This window comes from Tursiops truncatus, chromosome 16 (genome assembly GCF_011762595.2).
Source record: "Tursiops truncatus isolate mTurTru1 chromosome 16, mTurTru1.mat.Y, whole genome shotgun sequence".
NCBI lineage: Eukaryota > Metazoa > Chordata > Mammalia > Artiodactyla > Delphinidae > Tursiops > Tursiops truncatus.
The window spans coordinates 45456094-45477033 of NC_047049.1; the positions used below are offsets into that span (position 1 = coordinate 45456094).

General features: G+C 38.1%; 1 protein-coding gene across 1 annotated transcript; it reads left to right on the forward strand.

Annotated features, from left to right (window-relative positions):
• Positions 1–771: 771 nt before the first annotated feature.
• On the forward strand, positions 772–2956 carry FAM220A (family with sequence similarity 220 member A). The gene is given in 4 exon segments (XM_033841697.2): positions 772–949; positions 1197–1320; positions 1322–1602; positions 1605–2956. Coding segments are annotated over 4 exon segments (783 nt in total). The 3' UTR covers positions 1805–2956.
• The last annotated feature ends 17984 nt before the right edge of the window (positions 2957–20940 follow it).

Here is a 20940-nt window from a genome sequence, read left to right on the forward strand (position 1 = left end):
CCAAAATGTTCAATGAAAAATCACTTTGAATGAAAAGTCACTTATCATACCAAGAACCAGGAAGATCTCAACTTGAGTGACAAAAGGCAACCAACAAACAGCAATACGGTGATGACACAAATGTTAGAATTACCTGACGAGGATTTTAAAGCAGCCATCATAAAAATGCTTCAACAAACAATTATGAACACTTGAAATAAATGAAAAAGTCTCAGCAAGAAAGTAGAAAGTCTCAACCAAGAGGTAGGATATATAAGAAAAACCAATTTAAAATTTTAAAACTAAAAAAATACAATAACAAATTTTAAAAAAAACCCTCCAAGAATGAGCTCAACAACAGAATAAAGAGGATAGAGGAAAGAATCAGTGAACTTGAAAATGGAACCATAGAAATTAGCCAATTTGAACAATGATAAAAATAGACTGAAAAATAATAAAAAATAGGGCCTCAGGAAAATCTGAGACTATAACATATGATATAACATTCATATCATTGGAATTCCAGAAGAGAGGAGAAAGAGGGTGTGGGATGAAGAAGTGTTCAAAGAAATAGTTTCTAAAAAAATTTCCCAAATTTATCAAAAGACATAAAAACCTATAGATTCAAAAAGCTGAATGAACTCCAAACAGGATAAACTAAAAAAATTCCACACCAAAAGCACATCATAGTCGAACTTCTGGAACCAAAAAAGAAAAATTATTGAAAGCAGTCAGAAATGACATCTTACCTGCCAGGGCAGAGGCCAGGAGACATCACGGTGGTGGGTCTATATGGCAGCAGCTCTGTGGGGCTGTCTGGCTCTTACACTCGGCCACCACCGGCTCCTACGGGGTCTTCTGCAAGGGGCTGACCCAAATACTGCTCGTCTTAGACCTGGCCTGGTGGCTGCGCATCAACTTCCCCTACGTCTTCATCATAGCTTCCATGACGCTCAAAGTCCACATGCAGGTTCATATTGAGATCCATCGAAGGCCTTCCTCGGACTGACAGACGTGTCCTTAGGCTCGGGGCATCAGAGAACACCTGACATCAGAGAGTCAGCATCCGCCTCGCAGAAGAGAAGGGAGCAGGTGATGACTCAGACAAAATACTGTATAGACTTAACAGAACACAGAAGGAGAGCCCTTGCCCATCAGATATAACTTCCAGGACGAATAAGCTTGCAGTTGATGTAAATGGTAATTCACAAAATGAGGAGTTAACACTGGAAATGAAAATGATCTGAGTGAGGTCAGCTTCTTGCTTCACGATGGCAACAAAGCACTTCCATGTTTGCAAGAATCAATAAGAAGAAATTCAGCTTCAGCAGCTGTTCAGAGGAAGACTGGATCTGTTCTTTGCTCCTGCAAAAGAGTGTTTTGCTGGGGTGTCCTGTGGCACTGGAGAAGCTCAGGTGAGGCACTGGCTGGGAGGAGGGCCCACTGCCACTGAGAGCCACAGAGGACAGAGCCACAAAGGAGAGCCTGGGGAGTCAGGACTACCATCCTCTCAAAAATGGTCAGAAATGGGGATTTGTGAGGATGAACCACCAAGTGCTTTTCTGGAGAGGCTAGACTCTGAGTTGGAACTGTCTTGCCTGCATTCCATCCTGTCTACACTGCTGCAGCACATCCCCAAATATTTTTGAATGATGAGACAAAATGTGTTTTCCCTGACCATTCAAAGCTCATGTTTTCAGAGCAAACAGTAGAATACAAGAAAATGCTTTCATGTGAAAAAAGTACCTCAAATGATCTGCAGATAACACTGGCATTACTGGCTCTACAAGCTTTTGAATTTGCAAATCTGTTACGTCATAATTAAGGTACAAGCAGAACAATAAAAATAGATTAATTTTAAAAGTCCTAAATGATTTCTTTTGCATTAAGTCTGGATGCAAACCATGCAGCCATGAAGCTCCTGCTTTGGTTTGTATGACCAGATAGACTTAAAGTAAGTGGAATTCAAATTCATGGAAAGCTGGTTGATATGGAAGGAAATTTTTGACTTTTAAATTGTGCTTGAAAGACATTCAGGATTGGGAAACCATTTCAAGGAGAATATTGATATATCCTACATAAATATCAGATTAGACCCTAAAGATTTAACATGAAGCATTTAATATGCCTTCAACACCCATTCTAAAGGGCTACGGTCCCAGATACTGTCTCTGACCATCTAATGGAAGTAGATATTTGTAAAATCAACCCCTCTGTACTTGCTCTGAGCCAGGCTGAGTTGATGGTAAGCTGTTACCATTTGTGCATTTTTTTTTTTTTTTGCAGTACGTGGGCCTCTCACTGTTGTGGCCTCTCCCATTGCAGAGCACAGGCTCCGGACGCACAGGCTCAGCGGCCATGGCTCACGGGCCCAGCCGCTCCGTGGCATGTGGGATCTTCCCGGACCGGGGCACGAACCCGTGTCCCTGCATCGGCAGGTGGACTCTCAACCACTGCGCCACCAGGGAAGCCCCATTTCTACATTTTGTAGAATAATTTTGGTCAACAAAATTTGATTTCTCTTCTCACATGCCTTTCCTTCCACTTCGAATGCAATAAATGGAGGCCCTACAGTGAAAGTTGCAACATTAACCTTACCTTTAGATAAACCTTTCTCTAATTAGGAACCCTAGCAGTGTTATTTGAAATAAAAAGGAGCTTGAGGCTATCTGTCCTTGCTCAGTTATAGAGAGGCAAATCAAGTATTTCCCTTATAGAAGGTTTCCAGTTTATAGGAGTCAAGGTATCTCTTTCACTTAGATTTTTCTGGGTTAACTCCTTTTGTTGTGCGTTGATAACTTTGATAAAAGGCACTTAAGAGTGTAAGTTTTTAAGGAGTCCCAAAGTAAGACTTAACCAATTTCAGAATTATTTGACTGCATATATTAGTTTATATTGTGTGCTAAATTACTATGCCGTGTGCTATTTTAGTGTTTTGGGAAAATGAAAAATAAAGCCCATTCTTTGGCATAATAAATGTCTCATTTTATGTGTGTAAAAGAAAATTACAATTGGTTTCTCATCAGGAACAATGAAGGCCAGAAGGAAGTGGCACAACACTTTTCAAATTCTGAAAGAAAAGAACTGCCAATGCAGAATTCTATATCTAGTAAAAATATGCTTCAGGGATGAAGGGGGAAAATCAAGGCATTCTCAGATGAAGGAAAACTAAGAGAACTTGTTTCCAGCATACCTGCCCTAAAAGAATGACTAAAGGAAGTTCTTGAAACAGAAAGGAAATGATAAAAGAAGGAATCTTGAAACATCAGGAAGAACAGAAAGAGTAAAAATATGGATAAATACAGTACACTGTATTTTTCTTGAGTTTTCTAAATTACGTTTGTTGAAGCAAAAATTATAGCTGTCTATTGTGGTTTTCAATGTATATAGAGGAAATAAGACAATTATAAATGGGAGGGTCAAGGGCATAAAGAGACGTAAGTTTTTTATACTTTGCTCAAACGTAAAATATTGATGCCAGTAGACAGTGACAAGTTATGTACTTATAAGGTAATACCTAGAGCAACCACTCTGAAAGCTATAGAAAGAGGTACACTCAAAAATGCAATAGATACATCAAAATGGAATTTTAAAAGTTCAATTAACCCACAGATAGGCAGGAAAACAGAAAAATGTTAAAACATAGAGAACCAGAAAATAAAAAATAATGGCAGACTTAAATATGCATACATCATAATTACATTAAATAACAAGACACTAAATATTAAAGACAGAGATTGGCAGTGCATTAAAAATATGACCCAATTATATGAACTATATGGTATCTGTAAGAAACTCACTTCAAATATAATGATAAAGGGAGGTTGAAAGTGAAAGGATGGAATAAAAGATATACTTTGAAACATTAATCAAAAGCAGGAGTGGCTATATTGGTATCAAATAATGTAGACTTTAGAGCAAGAAATTTAGGGATAGGGAGGGATGTTTCATAGTGATAAAAGGGTCAATCCACTAAGAAGACAGCAATCTTAAATTTTTATGTACAAAGTAATAAGGATGCAAAATATGTGAAGCAAAAACTGACAGAAATGAATGGAAACAGACAAATATAAAATTATAGTTAATGACTTCAACATCCCTCTCTCAACAATTGATAGAACAATTTGATAGAAAATCAGCAAAGGGAATTCCCTAGCGGTCCAATTGTTAGGACTCTGCACTTTCATGCTGAGGCCACGGGTTCAATCCCTGGTCAGTGAACTAAGATCCCACAAGCCATGTGGTGCGGCCAAAAAACACAAAGAAACAAGGATATAGAACTCAACATCATCCCATCAATCAATCAATGTGATCTAAACACTTAAAAAACACTCCACTCAACAATGACAGAATGCACAATCTTTTCAAGTACCTGGGGAATATATGTCAAGATAGACCATTCCTAAGCTATAAAACAAACCTCAACAAATTGAAAAGAATTGAAATAATATAAAATGTGTCCTCTGGCCACAATGGAATCAATTAGAAATCAATAACAGAAAGCTAAAAGGAAAATTTCCAAACACTTAGAAACTAAACAACACACTTCTAAATAATTCATGGGTTAAGTCTCAAGGGAAATTTTAAGATATATGTTTAACAGAATGAAAGTGAAAATATATACACACTACTGTATATAAAACAGATAACCAACAAGGACCTACTGTATAGCACAGAGAACTATACTCAATATTTTGTAATAACCAATAAGGGAAAATAATCTAAAAAAAAAAAAATATATATATATATATATGAACCACTGCTGTACACTTGAAACCAATTATATTTCAATTAAAAAGAGGAAAGATCACAAATCAAGGCTACTACCTCAAGAAACTAGGGGGGAAAAAGCAAAATAAACTCAAGCAGAATGCAAAAATAAAGAGCTGAAATGAATGGGACAGAAAAAAGTTAATTGAGAAACACAAATGAAACAAAAAGCTTTGAAATGTTCAATCAAATTGACAAACCTCTCACAAGACTGAAAGGGAAAAATAGAGAAGACTCAAGTTACTAACATCAAAAATAAAATAAGGGATATTACTATAGACCCTGCAGACATTAAAAATATAATAATGGAATACCACAAACAGCTCTACACATATATCTGACAACTTTGATTATATGGAGCAATTCCTCAAAAAGTACAAACTACTACAACTCATCAAATATAAAATGTATAATTTGAATAACCATATAACTATTATGGAAATTGAGTTTGTAATTTTGTAACTCTCACAAAGCAATCTTCACACCTACATGGTTTTATTGGAGAATTCTACCAGCTGTTTAAAGAAGAATTAACATGACTATACAAACTCTTCCTGAAATAGGAGAGAGGAGGGAAAACTTCCCAATTTGTTTTATTACCTTGATACCAAAGCCAAAGACAGTAAAAACACAAACAGAACTTCAGACCAATATCTCTCATGATTAGAGATAGAAAAATTCTTAACGAAGTGTTAGCAAATAGAATTCAGCAATATAGTAAAAAATTATACACCATGACCAAGTGGGATTTATCCCAGGTATGCAAAGCTGGTTCAATTAATGTAATCATAGCAACAGGCTAAGGAAGTCATATGATCATATCAAAAGATGCAGAAAAAGCATTTGACAAAATCCAAGACATATTCATGATAAACATTCAGCAAACTAGAATACAGGGGAACTTCCTCAACATGACATACACACACAAAATCTATAAAAGTCTACAGTTAACACTGTGCTCAATGTTTAGAAACTAGATGATTTCTTCCTAAGATCAGGAACAAGGCAAGGATCTCTCACTACGTCTATCCCACATCATACTGGAAGTTCTAGCTAATGCAATATAACAGTAAAAGGTATACAGGTAGGTTGGGAAGGAAGAAATAAAACTGATTTTGTTCCCAGTTACATGATTATTGTTGTAGAAAATCCCAAAGATGAACAAAAAACTCCTGAACTAATAAGCCACTGTATTAAGGTTTCAGGATACAAGGTTAATACACAAAAATCAATTGCTTTGGGACTTCCCTGGTGGTGCAGTAGTTAAGAATCCGCCTGCCAGTGCAGGGGACATGGGTTCAAGACCTGGTCTGGGAAGATTCCCACATGCCATGGAGCAACTAAGCCCTTGCGCCACAACTACTGAGCCTGTGCTCTAGAGCCCAAGAGCCACAACTACTGAGCCTGTGTGCCACAACTACTGAAGCCCGTATGCCTAGAGCCCGTGCTCTGCAACAAGCCACCGCAACGAGAAGCCCGTGCACTGCAACGAAGAGTAGCCCCTGCTCACTGCAATTAGAGAAAGCCCGTGTGCAGCAACGAATACCCAACGCAGCCAAAAATAAAATAAATAAATTTTAAAAAATCAATTCCTTTGCTATATACCAGCAATAAACAATTGGAATGTGAAATTTAAAATATAATGACATTTACATTAATAGCCCAAAAATAAAATAATTAGGTATGTCACAAAATATGTACAGGATCTGAGAAAAACTACAAAACTGATTAAACAAATCAAAGATGACCTAAATGAATGGAGACATAATCCATGTTCATGAATAGGAAGACTCAATATTGTCAGGATGGCACAATATGCATTGATCCATAGATTCCAATGCAATCTCAGTCAAAATCCCAGCAAGTTATTTTTGGATATAGACAAACTGATTCTAAAGTTTATATGGAAAGGCAAAAGACCCAGAATGGCCAACATAATACAAAACAAGAAAAGCACCATCAGCAGGCTTACATTACCTGACTTCAAGTCTTACTATAAAGTACAGTAATCAAGACAGTGTGGTATTGCCAAAAGTACAGACTAACAGATCAATGGAACAGAATAAAGAGCCCAGAGGTAGAACCACATAAATACAGCCAATTGATCTTTGGCAAAAGAACAAAGGCCATTCAATGAAGAAAGGATAGCCTTTTCAACAGATGTTCAAACTGGACATCCACATGCAAAAAAATTAATCCAGACCTTACAGCTTTCACAAAAATTAACTAAAAATAGGTCATAGGCTAAATGTAAAACACAAAACTCTAAAATTTCTTGACGCTAACACAAGCCAAAATCTAGGCGACTTGGGCTTGGTGATGAGTTTTTAGATACAACACCAAAAGCATCATCCATGAAAGAAAAAATAGGTTAAAACGAATAACTCCTCTTCTGCAAAAGACACTATAAATGAAATGAAAAGGCAAGCTACAGACTGGGAGAAAATGTTTGTGAAACACACACTTGATAAAAGACTTGTACATTCCAAAATGTATGAAGAACTCTTAAAAACTGAACAATAACAATCCAATTAAAAAATAGACAAGAGAACTGCTACACATGTATTAGAATGGTTAAAATCTGCAGCACTAACAATATCAAATGCTGGTGAGAGTATGGAAACAAAGGAACTCTCAGTCATTGCTGGTAGAAATGCAAAATAGTACAGCCACTTTGGAAGACAGTTTGGTAGTTTCTTACAAAAGTAAACTTTGTCTTATCATATGATCCAGCAATCACATTCCTACATATTTACCCAAGTGAGATGAAAACTTATGTCCACAGAAAATTCTGCACACGAATGTATACAGTGGCTTCATTTATGATTGTCAAAACTGGAAGCAATCAAGAGCTCCTCTGGTCGGTGAACAGCCTGTGGAACATCCATACATTGGAATATTATTCAATGATAAAAACAAATGAAATACCAAACCACAAAAAGACATGGGAGAACCTCAAATTCACATTGCTAAGTGAAAGAAGCCAGTCTGAAAAGGCTACATATTGTATGATTCTAACTATATGACTTCTAGAAAAGGTACAACTACAGAGATAGTAAAAAGAACAGTGGTTGCCAGGAGTTTGGAGTGGGGAACAGAGATGGGGGAAGGAGTGAAAAGTTGGGGCATGGAATTTTTAGGGTGATCAGACTATATGATAATGTAATGTTAGATACATGACATTATGCACTTGTGAAACCCCACAGAACTGTACAACACAAGCAGTGAACACCAAAGTGAACTAGGGACTTTAATAATAAGTAGCAATATTGGGACTTCCCTGGTGGCGCAGTGGTTAAGAATCCACCTGCCAATGCAGGGGACATGGGTTCGAGCCCTGGTCCGGGAAGATCCCACATGCCGCAGAGCAACTAAGCCCGTGTGCCACAACTACTGAGCCTGACAGCCACAACTACCGAGCCCGAGTGCCACAACTACTGAAGCCCGCATGCTTAGAGCCCATGCTCCGCAACAAGAGAAGCCACTGCAAAGAGAAGCCTGCGCACCACAACAAAGAGTAGACCCCTCTTGCCACAACTAGAGAAAGCCCGTGCACAGCAACGAAGATGCAACGCAGCCCAAAATTAATTAATTAAAAAAAAAATAATAAGTAGCAATATTGACTTACCAGTTACAAAATGTACCACACTAATACAAGAAGTTAAGAATAGGGGAAACTCTGGGGAAGAGGAAGTGTTTAGGAACTACACATACTATCTTGTGAACTTTCTGTAAACCCAAAATTTCTCTAAAAAATAAACTCTCTTTTAAAAGAGGGGGAGGGAGGCGGGGGGAGGCAATGAGAAAGAGAGAATAGTATGAGTTGATTGTGGGGCCGGACTTCGCATGGCTTTGAGCTGCATTGAAGATTTCACTGTCTAAAAACAATGGGGTGCCACTGATAGGACTCAGGTACCCAGTGTCAAGGTTTAGGGTTGAACATCTGCTATTTCCAGGCCTCTTGTTGATGATGGAGGTCTTGAGACTTTTTCACTAGTCTACTGAAATGTAATTCTCTGTACCTTCATGTGTCTATGAATATACCAACTCTCCCTTCCTTTTATAAAATAGTAAGCCTAAATTCAACAAACATTTGCTCCAAATACTGGAATTTTAAGAGTTTATCAGTCCTTGAGGATATGAAGGGGCCCAGAGAATTCTACTTCTATCAGTAAGGTAGAGTAAATGATTTTTTAAAAACCCCAGGGCTTCCTCGGTGGCACAGTGGTTAAGAATCCGCCTGCCAGTGCAGGGGACATGGGTTCAATTCCTGGTCCGGGAAGATCCCACATGCTGCGGAGCAACTAAGCCTGTGTGCCACAACTACTGAGCCTGCGCTCCAGAGCCTGCGAGCCACAACTACTGAAGCCTGCACACCTAGAGCCGGAGCTCCACAACAAGGGAAGCCACCGCAATGAGAAGCCCATGCACCACAACGAAGAGCAGCCCCCGCTCGCCACAACTACAGAAAGCCTGCGCGCAGCAACAAAGACCCAATGCAGCCAAAAATAAATAAATTAATTAATTAATTAAATTTAAAAACCCAACTATACTCTAGATATAACATACCTTTATGGATTTTTTTGTTCTTGAAAAGTCCCACCTCCTTTCAGCCTCCCCCCAAGTGAATTAAAACTAAATCTAGGAATAGTAAATGGTAAGCAAAGGGGAGAGAAAGGGCTGTCCTGAGGGTGGGTGCCAAAAATTGCACTATAACTTGTATTACTATACTTTGGGCCAATAAAGAAGGGGGAATGACTAGGCAGATTAAAAGAAGAGTCAATTAAAACAAAAGAAATGGAAAATAAAATTGGTTAAATGACGGATTAGACACAGTTGAAGAGAAGGTTTGAGATTGGCAGCTATATCTGATTACTCAAAGTGAGATATAGAGAGGCAAGTCAATGGATAAAAATTAAATGAGATGGTTCATTTGACAGCCTTCACAGATCTGTCTTTTGATTCAACAGTATTTGGATGGAAGATAACCCAGGACTATTCTCCTTCTAGGCTCTGACCACACTTCAATGTTCTGTCCAACCTCAGCCTCCAAAGTACCTCTGAACCAGCTCACGTCTCATGCCTCCAAGACCAGCTAACACTGTATTTTGTGGCCAGTGCCTTGTCTCCAACAAGAGCTCCCAGATCCTTCAGAATTATTCAAATGAAGCCAAGACCACTCACTATCCACTATCTGGCCAAGCTGCATTTGTGAATCTCTAACACCTGTCTCTGGGCTTCTTTCTTCCTTCCTTTCTCTTCCTTTCTTCATTTCTCTTCCTTTCTTCCTTTCTCTTTCTTTCCTTCTTTCTTTCTTTTCTTTCTTTCTATCTTTCTTTTCTTTCTCTCTCTTTCTTTCTTTCTTATTTATGCCATGTTGGGTCTTCATTACTGGGCACGGGCTTTCTCTAGTTGCAGTGAGTGGGGGCTACTCTTCGTTGCGGTACGCGGGCTTCTCGTTGCGGTACGTGGGCTTCTCATTGCAGTGGCTTCTCTTGTTGCAGAGCACAGGCTCTAGGCATGCGGGCTCAGTAGTTGCAGCACATGGGCTCTAGGGCACGCAGGCCCAGTAGCTGTGGCACGCAGGCGCTAGAGTGCAGGCTGAGTAGTTGTGGCGCATGGGCTTAGTTGCTCTGCAACATGTGGGATCTTCCTGGACCAGGGATCAAACCTGTGTCCCCTGCATTGGCAGGCGGATTCTTAACCACTGCACCACAAGGGAAGTCCCTGGGCTACTATTTTAATTGCAACAATGTGGCCCTCTAAAGGGTGTGTGCCACTTCTGGAAGTTGTCAAGGCAGAAGCACAAAGGCACCAAATGCCTCCTTGCAAAACTAGTTTAGTGATGGTGCCTTCTTTGAGGATAAACAGAAGCCATCTCAAGATGAGTCAGGTTACACCTTGGATGCCTTAGAGGAGAAGAACTGAAGCTGGCCCTAATAGATCTGCATCCTCTGGGCTCTGACAGCACAGCTCCTCGTGTCTGTGACTTCTGAAAGCACCACTTCCTACAGCAGGAAGTGGAACGCATCAAGAAGATGTGCTTCCACCTGACCAACCTCTACACGTCAGGCTCGGGTAGTACCTCTTTGAAAGACTCACACTCAAGCATGATTAGAGACCTCCTGAATTCAGTGGCCCTTGAGGGGCACTCTTACATTCCCCTGTCTTCAGGGACTCCACCTGAACTTCTGCTCCCATCCTAAGGGCAGTTGTTTATATACTCCTCCAGACACTTTTCCAAGCTGTGAACAAGGTGGAAACAATATTTTTTTCTTTTTAACATGGAAAAAGTTTAATTTAAACTAACTAAAGAGAGTGGCATGGACTTATATATACTACCAAATGTAAAATAGATAGCTAGTGGGAAGCAGCCGCATAGCACAGGGAGATCAGCTCGGTGGTTCATGACCACCTAGAGGGATGGGATAGGGAGGGTGGGAGGGAGACGCAAGAGGGAAGAGATATGGGAACATATGTATATGTATAACTGATTCACTTTGTTATAAAGCAGAAACTAACACACCATTGTAAAGCAATTATACTCCAATAAAGATGTTAATAAATAAATAAATAAAAATAACTAAGAGAAGTGGAGGACAGACTCAGATTTAAATGGGTCTGATCGGAGTCCCAGAAAAGAATAGGGACAGTGGGGCAAAGGCAATACTTGAAGATCATTTTCTAGGACTAATGAAATACATTCCTAAAAACATCAGAGTGAAACTGCAGGACTAAAGCAGAGACTAAAAGCAGATCTTAAAAGCAGGAAAATAGAAAAGAGTGATATTCTGTTAAAAAAAATTAATGAAATAATGTTATTATAACAAATATAATTATATTACTATAATCATAAATTTTTGTATATTGTGTCTTGACTTTTATTCATTGGAAATTAATAAAAATAATATATTAATGAGTAAAATTTATGAAATAACATCTTTACATGCTGGAAGAATAGTTGTTAACCCACTTGACCACATTTCAAGAATGAAAATAAAGCTATTTTTCGGTAAAACAAAAATTAAGTGTTTACCATATCAAGCTTTTACTAAAGCAAACTCTAAAAGGATATACTTTAGGAAGAGTGATGAAGAAATAAACTAGCAATGTATATGTAAATATAATTTTAAAAGCAAGAAAAACATTAATGCCTAATTCATGAAGTTAAAAATAAGGACTAAGGTAAAATAATGGGTAACAATCACATGGAATTTTAGAGGCAAGTGATCAGAAATAATGTTTTCACATTCTTGTATTTTTCAAGTGGAGGTATAAGTCATTGTTAAATATAAATGTTTAATACGGATATTAAAAATTTCATGAGTAATCATTCAAAGAATAGAAATATGAATGGAAATATATATATGTTATGTGTATATATAGATATTCTAACATATATATTCTAATGACTAGTGGTCCTAAATAACCAATGGGTCAAAGAAGAAATCAAACAGAAAATCAGAAAATACTTTTCAATGAATAAAAATGAAGACACAATATACCAAATCTTATGAGATGCAGCTAAAGCAGTTCTTAGAGACAAATTTGTATCTGTAAATGCCTACACTAAGAAAAACGAAAGATCTCAAATCAATAACTTAACCTTCCACCCTAAGACACTGGAAAAAGCAGAACAAATTAAACCTACAAATAGAAGAAAGGAAACAATAAAGATGAGAGCAGGAAAAAATGAAACAATGAACAGAAAACAATAGAGATAATTAATGAAACAAAAATCTGGCTCTTTGAAAAGTTCAACGTAACTGATATACCTTTAGGTAGTTTGACAAAGAAGAAAAGAGAAGAATCAAATTACTAGAATCAGAATTGAAAGAGGGACATTAGTACTAATCTTACAGATGTAAAAATAATTATGAAGGAATACCATGAACAATTATTTGCCAACAAATTAACTTAGGTGAAATGGACAAATTCTTAGGAAGACCCAAGTTACTGAAACTGACTCAAGAAGAAAGAGACAATCTGAATAGACCTATAGCAAGTAGAAATATTGAATAGATAATTTTTCAAAACAATAATTTTTCAAAACTAACCACAAAGATAGGCCTAGGCTGATATGGCTTCACTGCTAAATTCTACCAAACATTACAAGAATTAATACCAACCAATCCTTCACAAAGTCTTCCAAACATAGAAGAGGCAGTAAAACTTCCCAAATCCTTCTGAAACAAGTATTATTCCAATAATAACAGTAGACAAAGACAGTACAAGAAAACGTCACACCAATATCTCTTATGAATGTGGAAGCAAAATCCTCTAGAACACACTAGCAAACTAAATTCAGCAAACATATAAAATAAATTATACACCTTGACAAAGCGGGATTTATCCCAGGAATGCAAGGTTTGGTTAACATCTGAAAATCAATTCATGTAATACATCATATCAATAGAATAAAAACAAAAATCACCTTATAATCTCAATAGATGTAGAAAAAGCATTTGACAAAATTGAACATCCTTTCATGATTGAAAGTACTCAACAAACTAGAAATACAAGGGAATTTATTCAACCTAATAAAACACATCTACAAAAAACCCTCAGGTAACATCATACTTGATGAAAGACTATCATTTCCCGTAAGATCAGGAATGAGACAGGGATTTATGATTTCACCACTTCTATTCAACATTGTACAGGAGGTTCTATCCTGGGCAATTAAACAGGAAAAGTAAGGAACAGACATTTAGTTTGGAAAGGAAGAAATGAAAGTATTTCTAGTCACAGATGGTATGATCCTATACATAGAAAATTCTAAGGAACCCACTGACAACTTTTAGAACTAAGAAATGAGTTCAGCAAGGTTTCAGGATCAAGATCATGTACAAAAATTAACTGTATTTCTATACACTTGCAATGGTCTATTTGAAAATGAAATTATGAAAGGAATTTCTTTTATAATAGCATCAAAAAGAATAAGGTACTTTGGAATAAATTTAACAAAAGAAGTGCAAAATTTATACTCTGAAAAATACAATGCATTGTTGAAAGCAGTTAAAGAAAATCTAAATAAATGGAAAAGCTTACCACTTTCAAGGATCAAGACAATATTGTTAAGATAGCAGTATTCCCCAAACTGATCTCCAGATTCAGTGCAATCCCTAAGAGAACTCTAGCTGACTTCTTTATACAAATGATGAGGTGATTCTAAAATTCACATGGAATTGCAAAGGAATCAGAAGAGCCAAAATAATCCTGAAAATAGAGAAAAAAGTAAAAGGACTCACATTTCCCAGTTTCGAAACTAGTACCAGGATAGATATATAGATCAGTGTAACAGATTGTGAGTCTAGAAATAAACTCATACATCTGTGGTCAACTGATTTTCTGTAAGGTTGCCAACACCATTTAGTGGGGATAGAATAGTCTTTTCAACAATGGTAATAGGACAACTGGATAGCCACATGCAAAACAATGAAATTAGAACTTTACCTCATACCATGTATACATATAAGTTAACTGAAAATGGATCAAAGACCTAAATGTAAGAGCAAAAACTATAAAACTCCAAGAAGAAAATGGAGATGTAAATCCTGATGACCTTGCAGTTCCTCAAAAAATTAAACATTGATTTGCCATTTGATCCAGCAATTCTACTTTGGGTATATATACAAAAGACTTGAAACCTGGGACTCAAACAGATATTTGTACAACAATGTTCACAGCAGCATTATTCAAAATAGCCAACAGGAAGACACAACACAAATATCTATCAACAGATGAACTGATCAACAAAATGTGATATGCATACACTGGAATATTATTCAGCTTTAAGAAATAAGGAAATTCTAATATATGCTACAACATAGATAAGCCTTGAAGACAATACTAAGTGAAATAAGCCAGATAAAAAAGGACACATATTGTATAACTCTACCTATCTGAGGTACCTAGAATAGTCAAATGCATAGAGACAAAAAGTAGAACAGTGTTTACCAGGGATGGGGGAGTGGAGTATAGGGAGTTACTGTTTAATGGGGACAGAGTTTCTGTTTGGTTTGATGAAAAAGTTCTGGAGATGGGTAATGGTGATGGTTGAACAACAATGTGAATGTACTTAATGCCACTGAAAAGTCCACTTAAAATGGTTAAAATGCAAAATTTTATGTTATGCATAATTTACCACAATAAAAAATAAAATTAAAAAATTCTTCATGACCTTGGACTTGGTAAGAGACTCTTAGCTATGGTAAGAGATTCTTAGCTATGGCAATAAAAGTAAAAATGGTAAAAGGGAAAATACAGAAGTTGGACTAAATAAAAATTTAAAAGGTTTGTGTTTCAAAAGAAACAAGAGAGTGAAAAGACAGCCCACAAAATGGGAGAACATTTTTGCATATATCTAATAAGGGATTTGTATTTAGAATACATAAGTAACTATTACAATAATAAAAAGAAAAATAATCCAGTTTTTCTTTTTTTTATTTTAAACATCTTTATTAGAGTATACTTGCTTTACAATGGTGTGTTAGTTTCTGCTTAATAACAAAAGTGAATCAGTTATACATATACATATGTCCCCATATCTCTTCCCTCTTGCATCTCCCTCCCTCCCACCCTCCCTATCCCACCCCTCTAGGTGGTCACAAAGCACCGAGCTGAGAGCTGATCTCCCTATGCTATGCGGCTGCTTCCCACTACCTATTTTACGTTTGGTAGTGTATATATGTACATGCCACTCTATCACTTTGTCCCAGCTTACCCTTCCCCCTCCTCATATCCTCAAGTCCATTCTCTAGTAGGTCTGCATTTTTATTCCTATCTTGCCCCTAGGTTCTTCTGACCTTCTTTCTTCTTTTCTTTTTAGATTCCATATATATATGTGTTAGCATATAGTATTTGTTTTTCTCTTTCTGACTTACTTCACTCTGTATGACAGTCTCTAGGTCCATCCACCTCACTACAAATAACTCAGTTTCATTACTTTTTATGGCTGAGTAATATTCCATTGTATATATGTGCCACATCTTCTTTATCCATTCATCTGATGATGGACACTTAGGTTGCTTCCATGTCCTGGCTATTGTAAATAGACCTGCAATGAACATTTTGGTACATGACTCTTTTTGAATTATAGTTTTCTCAGGGTATACGCCCAGTAGTGGGATTGCTGGGTCATACGGTAGTTCTATTTTTAGTTTTTTAAGGAACCTCCATATTGTTCTCCATAGTGTCTGTATCAATTAACATTCCCACCAACAGTGCAAGAGGGTTCCCTTTTCTCCGCACCCTGTCCAGCATTTAGTGTTTGTAGATTTTTTGATGATGGCCATTGTGACTGGTGTGAGATGATATCTCATTGTAGTTTTGATTTGCATTTCTCTAATGATTAATGATGTTGAGCATTCTTTCATGTGTTTGTTGGCAATCTGTATAACTTCTTTGGAGAAATGTCTATTTCAGATCTGATCTTTATGATTCCTTTCCTTATGCTAACTTTGGGGGTTTTTTGTTCTTCTTTCTCTAATTGCTTTAGGTGTCAGGTTAGATTGTTTATTTCAGATGTTTCTTGTTTCTTAAGGTAGGCTTTTATAGCTGTAAACTTCCCTCTTAGAACTGCTTTTGCTGCATCCCATAGGTTTTGGGTCGTTGTGTTTTCACTGTCATTTGTTTCTAGGTATTTTTGATTTCCTCTTTGAATTCTTCAGTGATCTCTCGGTTATTAAGTAGTCTGTTGTTTAGCCTCCAAGTGTTTGTATTTCTTACAGATTTTTCCCTGTAATTGATATCTAGTCTCATAGCATTGTGGTCAGAAAAGATACTTGATATGATTTCAATTTTCTTAAATTTACCAAGGTTTGATTTGTGACCCAAGATATGATCTATCTTGGAGAATGTTCCATAAGCACTTGAGAAGAATGTGTATTCTGTTGTTGTTGGACGGAATGTCCTATAAATATCAATTAAGTCCATCTTGTTTAATGTATCATTTAAAGCTTGTGTTTCCTTATTTATTTTCATTTCGGATGATCTGTCCATTGGTAAAAGTGGGGTGTTAAAGTCCCCTACTCTGATTGTGTTACTGTCGATTTCCCCTTTTATGGCTGTTAGTATTTGCCTTATATATTGAGGTGCTCCTATGTTGGGTGAATAAATATTTACAATTGTTATATCTTCTTCTTGGATTAATCCCTTGATCATTATGTAGTGTCCTTCTTTGTCTAATGTAATAGTCTTTGTTTTAAAGTCTATTTTGTCTGATATGAGAATTGCTACTCCAGGTTTCTTCTCATTTCCATTTGCATGGAATATCTTTTTCCATCCCCTCACTTTCAGTCTGTATGTGTCCCTAGGTCTGAAGTGGGTCTCTTGTAGACAGCATATATACGGGTCTTGTTTTTGTATCCATTCAGCCAGTCTGTGTCTTTTGGTTGGAGCATTTAATCCATTTACTTTTAAGGTAATTATCAATATGTATGTTCCTATTACCATTTTCTTAATTGTTTTGGGTTTATTATTGTATGCCTTTTCCTTCTCTTGTGTTTCCTGCCTAGAGAAAAGTTCCTTTAGCATTTGTTGTAAAGCTGGTTTGGTGGTGCTGAATTCTCTTAGCTTTTGATTGTCTGTAAAGCTTTTAATTTCTCCATCAAATCTGAATGAGATCCTTGCTGGGTAGAGTAATCTTGGTTGGTTTTCCTCCTTCACTTTAAATATGTCCTGCCAGTCCCTTCTGGTTTGCAGAGTTTCTGCTGAAAGGTCAGCTGTCAACCTTATGGGGATTCCCTTGTGTGTTATTTGTTGTTTTTCCCTTGCTGCTTTTAATATGTTTTCTATTTAATTTTTGACAGTTTGATTAATATGTGTTTTGGCGTGTTTCTCCTTGGATTTATCCTGTATGGGACTCTCTGTGCTTCCTGGACTTGATTAACTATTTCCTTTCCCATATTAGGGAAGTTTTCAACTATAATCTCTTCATATATTTTCTCAGTCCCTTTCTTTTTCTCTTCTTCTTCTGGAACCCCTATAATTCGAATGTTGTTGCGTTTAATGTTGTCCCAGACGTCTCTGAGACTGTCCTCAGTTCTTTTCATTTCTTTCTTTATTCTGCTCTGCAGTAGTTATTTCTACTATTCTATCTTCCAAGTCACTTATCCGTTCTTCTGCCTCAGTTATTCTGCTATTGATCCCATCTTGAGTATTTTTCATTTCATTTATTGTGTTGTTCGTCATTGTTTGTTTCATGTTTAGTTCTTCTAGGTCCTTGTTAAATGTTTCTTGCATTTTGTGTATTCTATTTCCAAGATTTTGGATCATCTTTACTATCATTATTCTGAATTCTTTTTCAGGTAGACTGCCTATTTCCTCTTCATTTGTTAGGACTGGTGGGTTTTTATATTGTTCCTTCATCTGTGGTGTGTATTTCTGTCTTCTCATTTTGCTTATCTTACTGTTTTTGGGGTCTCCTTTTTGCAGGCTGCAGGTTCGTAGTTCCATTGTGTTTGGTGTCTGTCCCCAGTGGCTAAGGTTGGTTCAGTGGGTTGTGTATGCTTCCTGGTGGAGGGGACTGGTGCCTGTGTTCTGGTGGATGAGGCTGGATCTTGTCTTTCTTGTGGGCAGGTCCACGTCTGGTGGTGTGTTTTGGGGTGTTTGTGGCCTTATTATGATTTAGGCAGCCTCTCCCATCTCAGAGGCACAGCCCTGACACCTGGCTGGAGCACCAAGAGCCTGTCATCCACATGGCTCAGAATAAAAGGGGAAAAAAAAAGAAAGAAAGAAGATAAAATAAAGTAAAATAAAATAAAGTTATTAAAATAAAAAATAATTATTAAGAAAAAACCAATTTTTTAAGTAATAAAAAAAAAGGACAGAACCCTAGGACAAGTGGTAAAAGCAAAGCTATACAGACAAAATCACACACAGAAGCATATACATACACACTCACAAAAAGAGAATAAGGGAAAAAAATATATATATATCATTGCTTCCAAAGTCCACCTCCTCAATTTGGAATGATTGGTTGTCTATTCAGGTATTCCACAGATGCAGGGTACATGAAGTTGATTGTGGAGATTTAATCTGCTGCTCCTGAGGCTGCTGGGAGAAATTTCCCTTTCTCTTCTTTGTTCGCACAGCTCCCAGTGTTCAGCTTTGGATTTGGACCCACCTCTGCGTGTAGGTTGCCTGAGGGTGCCTGTTCTTCGCTCAGACAGGACGGGATTAAAGGAGCAGCTGATTCGGGGGCTCTGGCTCACTCAGGCCAGGGGGAGGGAGGGGTATGGATGCGGGGCGAGCCTGCAGCAGCAGAGGCCGGCGTGACATTGCACCAGCCTGAGGCGCACTGTGCGTTCTCCCGGAGAAGTTGTCCCTGGATCACAGGACTCTGGCAGTGGTGGGCTGCACAGGCTCCTGGGAGGGGAGGTGTGGAGAGTGAGCTGTGCTTGTGCACAGGCTTCTTGGTGGCGGCAGCAGCAGCCTTAGCATCTCATGCCCGTCTCTGGGGTCCGCGCTGATAGCCGCGGCTCGCGCCCATTTCTGGAGCTCCTTTAAGCAGCGCTCTGAATCCCCTCTCCTCGGCACCAGGAAACAAAGAGGCAAGAAAAAGTCTCTTGCCTCTTAGGCAGATCCAGACTTTTTCCCAGACTCCCTCCCGGCTAGCTGTGGTGCACTAGCCTCCTTCAGGCTCTGTTCATGCCGCCAACCCCAGTCCTCTCCCTGGGATCCGACTGAAGCCCAAGCCTCAGCTCCCAGCCCCCACCTGTCCAGGCGGGTGAGCAGACAAGTCTCTCAGGCTGGTGAGCGCTGGTTGGCACCGATCCTCTGTGCGGGAATCTCTCCACTTTGCCCTCCACACCCATTGCTGCGCTCTCCATCGTGGCTCCAAAGCTCCCCCTCTCTGCCTCCTGCAGTCTCCATCTGCGAAGGGGCTTCCCAGTGTGTGGAAACCTTTCCTCCTTCACAACTCCCTCCCACTGGTGCAGGTCCCGTCCCTATTCTTTTGTCTCTGTTTTTTGGTTTCTTTTGCCCTACCCAGGTACGTGGGGAGTTTCTTGTCTTTTGGGAGGTCTGAGGTCTTCTACCAGCGTTCAGTAGGTGTTCTGTAGGAGTTGTTCCATATGCATATGTATTTCTGATGTATTTGTGGGGAGGAAGGTGATCTCCGCATCTTACTCTTCCACCATCTCGAAGCTCCTCCCCCAATCCAGTTTTTTAAATGGGCAAATGATGTGAATAGACATTTCTCCAAAGAAGAGACACAAGTGGCAAACAAGCACACGAAACAATGCTCAACATCATTAGTCATAAAGAAAATGCAAATCAAAATCACAATGAGATACCACTTCGTGCCCAGCAGGATGACTAGAATTGAAAAGTCAGATAATAATTGTTGGTGAGGTTGTGGAGAAATTTGAACACTGATACACTGCCATTGGGAGTGTAAAAGTAGCCCAACACTTAGGAAAACAATCTAATATTTCCTCAAACAATTAAACAGAAGATTACCATATCACCCAGGATTCCACTCTAGGAAATAGAACACGAGAAGTAAAAATACATGTCCACACAGAAATTTCTACATGAATGTTTATAGCAGCATTATTCACAATAGGCAAAAGGTAGAAACAACCCAGTGTCCATCAGTGGATGAATGGATTAACAAAATACGGTATATTCAAACAATGAAATATTATGTGGCCATTAAAAGGAATGGAGTACTGATATATGCTACAGTATAGATGACCCTAGGAAACACTCTGCTAAGAGAAAGAAGCAGGTCACAAAAGACCACACTCTGTTTCATTCATGAGAAAGTCCAGAATAGGGATGTCTATGGAGACAGAAAGTAGATTAGTTGTTGCTTAGGGCGGGGGACAAGGAATGGAGGGATAAGTGTGATAGCTAAAGGATATCATGTTTCTTCTTAAGGTGATGAAAATGTTCTAAAAATTGTCTGTGGTGATGGTTGTACTTGTCTGTGAATATACTAACAACCACTGAATTGAACAATTTAAATGGGTGAATTATATGGTATGTGAATTACATGTCAATGAAGCTGTTAAATAATTTAAAATTCTGAAAAACAGTTTTACAGATCAGAGTAATATAACCAAAAGGAAGGGACATTAAAGTTTATGGGACTCAAGTGGCAGCTTTGAAAGGCATTGTTTCTAGGAGAGAAGGATTATTTTTTAGGGGGAAAAAAAAAAAAGCAACACCCTTCCATGACAA